At 44.6% G+C, this 10,422-nt stretch overlaps 1 protein-coding gene across 1 annotated transcript; it reads right to left on the bottom strand.

Annotated features, from left to right (window-relative positions):
- Window positions 1–203: 203 nt before the first annotated feature.
- LOC104393837 (interleukin-1 receptor-associated kinase-like 2) lies at window positions 204–9,838 on the bottom strand. The gene is made up of 12 exons (XM_010003357.1): window positions 9,664–9,838; window positions 7,347–7,517; window positions 6,640–6,752; window positions 5,133–5,327; window positions 4,637–4,701; window positions 4,198–4,312; window positions 3,721–3,830; window positions 3,169–3,364; window positions 2,530–2,592; window positions 1,353–1,553; window positions 660–1,188; window positions 204–322 (listed from the first exon to the last, which is right to left on the bottom strand). The coding sequence occupies exons 1-12, from the start codon at window positions 9,794–9,796 to the stop codon at window positions 204–206; spliced, it is 2,010 nt and encodes a 669-aa protein (XP_010001659.1). The 5' UTR covers window positions 9,797–9,838.
- Window positions 9,839–10,422: the final 584 nt, after the last annotated feature.

Here is a 10,422-nt window from a genome sequence, read left to right as displayed (position 1 = left end):
GAGCAGCACTGTGCTTCAACCTGCTCCAGAACTGATGCTTTCTCTTTCTTCCCAGTGGGATCACTTTTGCTTCCTTCAGTCAGGGCTCATGTTTCTGATCCAGATCTGCTACTTAAATGAAAGGCACTTTTACTGTCTTTCTAATGGAGAGAAAGTCCTAATTTCTTCTTCTGAGCTGGCCACTGCAGAGAAGTCCATCCAATTTATGATTCAAAAAGTTCAGAACTGTTTAATTTGTCTTCTTCATACAGCAAAATATTTTCCATGAGCTTCTTTTTTTGATCATTTATCTTTATTTTCCAAGATGTCTCTCTGCCTGCTGCTGAAAAACAAAAAATATTGAGAAAAAGATCCACCTAAGGAATAAATCATCATTTTACATATAAAAAACCCCTCACAAACCCGGCTTGGGAAAAAACCAGAGGCAAAACCAGGGAAATATTTAATGGATTCATTGGTAAAATCATAGCCAACAATAAAGATTTACTGTAATGTGTTTAGAAGTAGGATGAAGGATCTAAGCAATTCTGGAGAAGACAGGAATTTGTTCCCACTGTTATAACACCAGGGCACTTTTACAGCAGGAGCACGGGCAGGTTTGCCAAACCAGCCTGAAGATCACGTGCGTTTGAATGTTCTTCAAACTTATCTAGACTTACCTTGTGAAGAACACGAGGAGTCCAGGTCTGCATTCCTTTCTGGGAAGGTGCTCTGAGCAGCAGCCGCTGCTTCCAAGGCATGGGCACCTCTGGTGCAGGCAGCACTTCTCTCCTGGAGCCCATTCGCAGGTTTTTCCTGCTTTACCTTCCACTCAGAGGCTGCCACGTTCCCCGGATCGTGAGAGCTGGTGCTGGACAGCTCATCTGCACATCTCTCCGAAGGATTCCATACGAAGCTACTTGACTCATCGGACTCACACGGCACCCGGGACACCTGCCCGTGCCCCGCGCCAGGTGAGACGCGCCCCGTGCCAGGTGAGACATGCCCTGTGCCAGGTGAGACATGCCCTGTGCCAGGTGAGACGCGCCCCGCGGGCTCCGTGCCCCCCGGCCCGGGGGGAGGCACCTCCGTGCTCGCTGTCTCGTCGTCCGTTTCCTCGGGAGTGTTAATGGAGAACCCGGAAATGCTGCCTCCGCACAGGTAATGCTCTGTTAGTTTATTTTCAGCCATTTCCATCATTTCAAGCACCTGTTTTTAACAATGAAATCCGTGAACGCAGATTAATTCCTGTTCCCCTGCTCAGACACCTCCTCCTGTGTCACCCTCTCAAAAATAAGCAAGGCACGAGTGCTGCAGCTTCAGACCTTGCTGTCAATAAGACCAAAACCCTGGCCATGTCTTTAAGCCATTACCTCTGCTATGGTGGGACGCTTCTTCCTCAGGCACAGACACACGGCTGAGGCAAAATCAACAGCAACCTCCTCCAGCAAGTGGCCTGCTCTCCTGTCTAGGTATTTACAGCAGATCTCCTTGGCAGCCACCTTTTCAACATTCTTCACTTTGGAACATGAGCTTTCTTTAGCTGTTTCAATTTCATTGGCAATCATATCTTTCTGTTCAAAGGAAAGAGAGATGTCAGTGAAGAGAACATTAACACAAACCTGTATCTACCTGCATGACTGGGAACCTGACTTGAGTATTTGTTATTACTGCTCCTAAACAGCTGGTTTACAGACCTAAAAGCTTTAAGAATTGATGGAACTGACAGAAATGTGTTTCCACAGGAGAGAAAGGCCAAAGGTTTTCTCTGCAGGTGTCCAATGTCAAATCCACCAAGGCAGACCCAGCTCCTCAAGGCTTGTGCCCATTTATTGGGATGAAAAACACTCAACACTGTGGATAGCAGCCTTGCTCAGGACTTGCCAAATGTTTGTTAAGGGAATCCAGAGGATTCCTTATGTTCTGAACCCATTTAACATTGCTGAATTGCTTGGAAACGTAAGAAAAAATAATGTTGTTTTCCACTCAAAGGTTTCAACATCACAGAGGAGGAAGAGAGGTGGAGTCTGTTCCCATGCAGCTGAACCAACTCTCCTGCTTGTGCAGTTCTCATCACTGCTTGGGCAAGTTGGCCAGAATGTTACACCCAGGCACTAGTGCAATAGATAAACACCCAACAAACACAATCATCAGCAACTGCAGTCACCACCTACTCGGGTCTCCCCATTCCGTTTGGCTCAGAACCTTCTTCCTGGCACATAAAGCACACGCAGCAGCATTTCAGCCCAGAGCCTTGACTCTTAAATAATCCATTCTCTAGACACCAATGATTCTGGAGTATCTCCCAGTATGATGGGGCCAGCACTCCTGAGTGTGGCATGTGAAATGGGAAGAGACATCCTGCTTCCACCTGAAGGCAGGCAGGCTGCAGGTGGTAACAGGCCCAGGATGCAGCTCCTGAACATCTTCAGGATGTGTTCAGCAGACTGCAAACTGTACACAAACTGTATTTATATAAAATGAAAATTCATTGTATGACAGCAACCCCATTCACTCGTGCTGGTATTCATGGTTCCTGCTTTTTCTTACCAGATAAATGGGGTGTCTTGCTTCATCCAGTGCCTTAATCCCTGTCAGTACCTCTGCTAAGACCTAGAAAGAATATTTGAAAGAGAAAACAATTTGTTCAGAATTAATGCTGTTTTTACTTCAGATGGCTTAACAATGCCAGACTTGGGCACTTCAGATCTACCTCCAGAGCCAAGTCCAAGCCTTTGTTAGGTAAAATAAGATATTTTTTAAACAAAGGATGAGAAGAAAGTAATTCTAAATCTAGACAAAAAAATCACACTGAGGAGAATAACTTCCTACTTAAATGGAAACACGCGAGACAGGTGATATCATAGACTATCAATTATTTTAGCTGAAATTCCAAAGTGACAGGTGATGTTTGTAGCAGCTCATGTGGCAAACCTGTGAGAATTCTGAGTACTGAACTGCAGGCTTTCTGCTCCTCTTTTTTTAACTGACCAGTAGTAATAATTGTTCTGTGACAAGACACAGTATTGTTTCAGTTGTTCAGAAGATTCTTCACAAGCTGAACATGTTCTAGAGTCAGGAGTTGTGACATGAAATTGCTGGGAAAACAACTATATGGGGCACCTGCTGTTTTATCCAGTTTCCTGTCTAGAAGCACCAAAGAATGCAACGTGGAAAAGGGCAACATACCACACCACAGCCAAATATATCCACTTTTTCTGTTAACTGCCCATGTCTGACAAAGTCTTCTGGCAGGTAAGTAAGAGAAGCTTGTAGGACTTTGGTTTTCATCACAGCATATGTTGATTTTTTATCAACAGAACACAATCGCAGACCCGAGTGTCCAAGCTTTGGGGTAAAGTTTTCATCCAACAAGACATTTGAGCTGTGATAAAGGAAAACAGATAAAAATATTGGTAAAGAACTATAATTTGACACTTTCAAAGTTAAGTGCTGAAAGTTCCCAGTATTTGGCTTGCTGTGTGTGTGAATGAAAGGATAAAGAACGGTAGAAAGAGGGAGGGGAAAGAACAAGCACTCCAAAAAGGACTTCAAAAGAATTACTCCACCATTTAGAAAGAGAAACAGATTAAACTAAAACAGTAAATACTCTACAGACTGAGAGAGCAAAAAGATACTGCAAATGGATTTCAGAATTCCATAAGCTTTCAGCCATTACTGTTAAAGAAATCCTGGTATTAGCAGGTGACCAAGAAAGTGCTGACCTGCCAAACCCCTCACCTTTTGATATTCCCATGAAGAATCCCAAAATTATGTAAATACTCCACAGCTCGGAGCAGTCCCAGAGAAATGCTGATTCGCATCTCCCAGGTCAAAGGAGCAGAACCATCCTGCAAGGAAGTGAGGAAAAAATGGTATTTTATAGAACCAAAAACTGTAAGACAGTGTCACTGTGAAATGTCAGAGCACATGATGCCCATGAATATGATGATGGATTCCATAGAAACATACTCCCCAGTCCAATGAACTATTACAATGTTAATGGACACATTTTGCAGATTTCTTATTACTTTCAAAATCTAAAGGCTGCACAGCAGAACCTTGCTGTCCTGATCTGCTCTGCAGCTTTGCAGTCAAGATATTTGGGCACTTGTTTTTTTTACTGTTTCTCAGAATTCAAAGAGATGTAATTGCTTTTCATACAGTAACAGGACAGGACTTGTAATCACAGATAACAGACCCAGATGATTTGCTTACTTGACACTGCAGCTTGTTTTGCAGGGATCCATTAGGCAGGTATGGATATATCAGGCAGTGCAATCCAGTTTCTACTGAGAAACCCAGCAGCTGCAAAATGTTGATGTGACAACACCTGCAGGCACAGAGCAACAGTGACTACTTGCAAAGGAAATAAGAGCAACACAGAAAAATACATTCCTGAGCTGGAATAAATCCCTAAATTCAAGTCAACCAGGCCTGCTGTGCTGCAGCTGGAAGCACAGGCTGGCTCAGCTGTGGAAGGCAGAGCTCCCGCACCGTCTCGCCCAGTGGCCATGGTGGGGTTTGCTCAGGAGGGCCCTGGAGCCCCCCAGGAGGGAAGTACCCCACTTGCCCAGGGCCCCAGCACAGCCCTGGCAGCCCCAGCTGGTTCAGACTGGCCAGGGACATGGGCTGTGGTGAAGAGGCAGACACTGACCGAAAGCAGATCTGCACTTCTGTGTGGAAGAACCTCTGGGTGGAATCTGGGCTGGTGCACTCCACCTGAAACATGAAAACATGCAGGGTCAGTAGAGAATATGAAGATCTTGCACTTATACAGATCTTCTAGGCTGTAGATGACAAGCTACTTTAGAAAACAGGCCAGTGTAACTGATGGCAACTTTGGTCAAAGGCAACAATTAATTGAAAATTAGAACAAAATACAGTGTAAAGATCCCTCTGACCCAATCATCAATGCAGGAAGCTACCTTGCAGGCCACTCCCATGGACAGAGTTACTAAAACTACTCACAGGAGAACATTATCTTTCATATGTGCTTGCTGAATCTAGGTTTGCTTACTGCTCATAATTCCTCTCCTCTTGTGCAGCTGTTCTGGTTCCCTGCCCCCACAATATGATGCAACAACTGCTAATGCTCAAGAGATACTAACAACATTTTTCCTTCAAAGAAAATGAAAAGGTAGAGTACTTGCCTCCTTCAGTCTTTTGATGACATACACCATGTTGTTCCTCTGACCTTTGTAGACATCTGCAAAAGTACCTTCACAGATCCTGCCCTTGTCACTGAAACCATCTGTGGCATTAGTGACTTCCCTCTGGGTCCACAACAGGCTCCCGCTGGGGAGATCCGTCATCGTCTCCTGCTGCGGAGCAGAAGAGCTGCAAGGCTACACATTTGTAGAAGAAACAAGTTTATCTCATGAAAATCCATATGATTTTTCTTTCTTTCAGGTGTCATTTCCTTTCCCATGATTTAAGCAATCACTGTGACTGCTGAAGGAAATTGTGAAAGGTCCTGTGCAATCCCTCGTTAGGGCTTCCCCTTGTGACACCTGCCTCGCCGGGTTTTGCTGATGTAAACATTTTGCCTAGTAGAGGAGACTCAGAAACAGTTACCAACTTGCCTTTCCACCTTTCCCACAAAACAGACTTAGTATGTGTATTTATTTGAAGTTACGTTATTTTAAGTTATAAAAAAACATTAATCTTTATGGCTGGAGCATCTACTAGGGAACAGCTGAATCAGAAAGTAGGGTCCCTCATAATGTATTTGTGTTCTGCTGGGAACTTCACATCTACTTCTGAAGCATCTGGTGTTGGTTGCACAATAATTTGTTGCTTCCAGCATGGGAAGTCCTAATGCCAACTGCTATTGCAGTTCAGTGGAGCCTAATTACACAGCCTTCACAACCCTGATGTGAGAAAACAAAACATTCACTCCCTCGCAAGAAACTCTGGATCTACTGCCTCCTTTGTAGCCATCTTCTCTTTTGGCTGGTACTCTTGAACCATGTTATGCTGGAAGAGTTTAAACTCTTAAAACACAATCTCGTTTTAAAAAAAATAAATCAACCAAAATAAACCAAAGAACACAGGTCAAGGCAGAACCACGATGGAACCAGAGCATGCACATGGCTCTGGGAAACACCCTGAGATCCCACAGGACAGCTCTAGCTAGCCTGTCATGAAGACAAGAGAGAGTCAGGGAGGAAGAGCAGGAGTCTGTGCTAAAATCATTGGGAACACAAGAAAGACTTCTGACAGTGAGAAGGTTAAGCACTGGAACAGGGACTCGGAGAGGTGATGGAACCTCCAGTCCTGGAGACTTTCAGCTACACAAAGCTCTTGGCAACCTGTCTTAAAATTGATACTAGCCCAGGTTTGAGTGGAAACCACATTTGAAGTGTAAAATTAAACTAAAAGAAGTATGTCATTCTGACTAGCCAGTGATACACACTGCACTGTGTCCTATGATCACACCAGAAACGTTAAGTCCTCTGTAAAACCTATGCTGGAAATTCCTTCAAAATGATTGTAAGCAATCTAACTGCATCATTAGTAGTATTCAGTCCACACAGATTGCCATCAAGCCCCATTTTTTCACCAGAGCTGTATTTTACACAAGTGGAGGGACAAACTTTAAATGAAGAAACACAGATTTTTTTTTTGTTGTGATCAAAGAATATGAAAGGGATTTACCTTCACACTTGATGAGACAGGAGGATTTGACTGTAAGGATTTCAAAAGGTCTCTTGGGGGAGGTGGTGGAGAAGGGAGTGAACACAAGGCTCCTTCAGAAACAGCACCTGAAACTGAAAATAGCAGCACTGAGAGGACACCCAGTTTTTGTCTTATCACACAGCCTGTGACTAATGATGAAGGTCTGGGTATTTTGTTGAATTTCCTAACCAGGGACAACCTGTGATGAGCTGTCAAAATGTGACACCCTGGGTGAACCCAGGGAGCTACGTCCCTGGTTCCTCTTTGCAGGATGACTTGCAGGTCTGTGTGTCTGGGCAGCCCCGCAGGGGGCCCGGGGGGGCTGCTCCTCCCTCTGCCAGCACCTGCAGCCCTGACACGGGCAGGGAGCAGGACACAGGTGTCCTGTTCCAGTCTGTGGAGCCAGGACAGGACCAGGGTGTTCACAGAGACCTGAAAAATGTCATCGAATCCCAAGGACAGACGCAGCCAGCATCTCTCAAAGTCAAGAGAGCTACAGGAAGGAGGAACAGAAGGCCGTGTGCTAAAGTTAGAAATAAACAGCTCAGGAGGCAGCAGTGCTAGGAAAAAGGCAAATATTCAAATGTGACCCCTCAGAGGAGCAGTATATTCTTTATACTGCCCTGAAAGCAAACGGGAAGCAGTCTTCTCTATATATTAAAGCAAATTCAGAATCTGCTACTTACCACCTGCTGGTGACACTCCCACGTGTGAAGAGTCTGGTGCTGGCAAAAGACTCATCTCTTTTTCTGTCTCTTTATTTTTGTTTCCTGTGGGAGTTAAAGAGATGTTCTCCTGTTTAGGTGGCTCTACCAGCTCTTCTTTTCCAGAGTTGGGGATGTTAGAGGCTGATGTCCCTTCAAAAGAGAAGAAGAACAGATTAGCAGGAAAAACAGAATCTGACCCAGATTTTTTTTCATGCTGTTTTATCAGCTTTATCTCTTCAGCACGGTGGTGATTTGGGGATTAAAAGCCACAGGCCTCTGCATTTGAAATCAGATAATAGCTTTGTGCTCCTTTTTTTTTACAAAGCACTGGGAGTACTCAAAAGGAGCAGGAAGCAGTATGTTTTGTTTAGAATCTGTGCTCCTTACAACAAACCAAGATGGAGAAGTGCTGAAGAGAAGCCAATCTCAGTGGCTGAAGGGCAGGAGTATTTGAAAAGCATTAATGGCAGAAACAGGCATGTTCATTTTTTTCCTTTGACCTCTGGGGTTTGTATCTTTCTTCAGTATTGCCTAAAAATGCAGGTTTGAATGAAACTAGGTCTTCAAGTTAAAACTCAGAAAAAAACAGGCATGTTTCTTTATTACTGCTCTAGAATTATCCAAAATCCCAAGTTCCAGGGTTTTTACAAGGGCTGTCAGACAGCCCAGCCACAGGCCTTTTGTGACAGCCCGTGGACTCTGCAGTTGTTGGCTCTTCCCTCCTAAGCTTTAACCTAGAAGTCTCTGAAACTAGAATCACTTCCTGCTTTTAACTTGTTTTTTACGTTTTTTTATTAATTTTGCAACTTCCTGTACACACACACACACACACACATTACTGAAGCTGAAGAACTGACATAAAAAGATTTATTATTATGGACCACAGAAGTGGAACTCAAGTAGTTTAAGAAATTGCTGAAGGGAAGTAGAGCTCTCCTGGAAGTAACCTGTCAGGAGAACATGAAGGGATACGCTGAAATAAGCCAGCTGTAAGTAAAGGTGGGCCCAGAATGTGCTCCAACAGGGACAGAAGGCAAGGGCTGGCACTAGGTAGAGCTGAAGGTGTGGTGGGTTACACGGTGTGGGGTAAGAGCACCCACAAACTCTTTAGGGACCAGGAATCAATTGTTAAATACTGAACACAGAAGTGTCATTGCATTGTGGCAGTCACCCTCTGCCCCCAAGGATCCACAAAAATACCATGATCACTTACTGCACTTGTGGCACCTAGATTAGACTTACTCAATTTAGAGACTAGCAGTAAATAAATACATAAACAGAGATTTTATTTACAGTCCTGTCCACTCAGACCAGACCCTCAAAGTCACAGTCACTGTGACTAAATTAACAGCTGGATTACTGATACACAAATGAGAACAGATTCGAGTTCACTTTCCTGTAGCTTGGTTTGCTTTGCTGAGGAACTAGGACTAAGGATTGTCACAGTCTCCCAAGCTGAAAGCTGTGGCTGAATTCAGTCAGAAAGTGGATCTGCTGAATGGTGATGCCAAAACCAGTACTATTAACTGAGCAATGCACTCGTCAGGGAAAGTGGTGTGCCTTCTGTCAGGCAATGGTTTACTTTAACCAGGCACACCGAGTCCAAACTCAGATCATCCTACCTCAGAAAGATAAATCTGAAATAGAGTGAAGTGGAGGTAAGAAAAATTACATCCAAAGAGTTAGAAACAACTACAGTTGTTTTAATTTGTGAAGGGGTCAAGCAGAACATATAGGAACTGAGAAAACATTAAGTGGAATAAAGAAATAGTAATGTAGGCAGTTGATAAACCGTTTCTCCTTCTCATAACCTTTTTCTTACAGTGCAGGACAGCAGGCTGCACAGGCAACACTGGTTATCTGTTTTTCTGCTGTGAGTTTGTTGACAATTAAGAGTATAAAGACAAAATTTATGGGAGAAATAAGCATGTATTAAAAAACATTCATAACTAAGCTCTGTTTTGAAACCATGTCTGATGGATGGATCTACCACCCCTGGCTCAGAGCACAGCCAACCTCTCCTCAGCACCTCTGGAAGCATCTAAGATGGGCACTACAAAGGCAGGATGAGGAAGCAGGGGCACCAGTGATTTCTCCTCTATGTCACCTCTCCCTTTCCTACCACAAACTCTATTTGAGAGAGTAGAAAATCAGAATTGTGGAGAAATTTTAGAATTTGAGCATGAGACTCCTGGCAAGAAGTTCCTTCAGCCAGCAAGAGAGACTGACTGGAGCAGGTCTGGGTGCTCTGGGCAGTGGGACAGCCTCCCTGAGGGAGGAAGGGGCAGCTACTCACAGTCCAGGATGACCTGAGCTGCCCGGTAGAGCTGCAGCCCCTGCAGCAGGTCCAGGAGCTGCTGCACTGTTGCCAGCCTCACTCCCCACCACCACATGAGCTCCCGAGTGATGCTGATCCCTGTCTTCTCCATGGACTTGATTTTCCGCAGCTCTGTCTGATCAGTTATCACGTAGGAGGCTGGTGGGAGACAATGCAGATTGCTGTTTAAAAAAATTAGGAAAAGCAAGCAAGTGCAAGGGGGGAAGGCTGAGGTGTGAGGCACACTTTGCTTTTGCATCTGCACACTGCTAGAAGGAAGGATCACAATGAATTAGCTACGTGGAGGAGAGGAAAACTCAGTTCCTACAGTAAGATATTCCATGTATTCCTTCGGCTATTCTGGAAAGAGATATTTTAATATCAGAGACCCAAAAAGAAAACCCAGTCACACTTTTCAGTGTATTTTCCCCATAATCTTCCTTCACCTTAATACTCTGTACCAAAACAAGTTCAGATGACACTTCTGGTGTGATTCTCCCAAGGTACATAACAGGAGTAGCTGGCAAGGCTGCCCTCCTGTCTGCATTGCTCAACACCAACATCATGGGAAAGCCAAACAGCCGCTGAATCATCTGGCTGTTATCTGCAGCCAGACAAACCTACCAGTGAAAGGCTATTTTCAAAGGACACGGGGAGCTCAGACTGACCCCACGCGCTGCCCAGCCCCCCACCCACACCCAACCCACCCCACCGACCCACGTAACAAACTCGGGGACT

This window comes from Chaetura pelagica, unplaced genomic scaffold (assembly GCF_000747805.2).
Source record: "Chaetura pelagica isolate M959 unplaced genomic scaffold, ChaPel_1.0 scaffold328, whole genome shotgun sequence".
NCBI classification, from domain to species: domain Eukaryota; kingdom Metazoa; phylum Chordata; class Aves; order Apodiformes; family Apodidae; genus Chaetura; species Chaetura pelagica.
The sequence above is the reverse complement of the archived record's forward strand: the minus strand, read 5'-3'. Positions and strand labels throughout refer to the sequence as shown.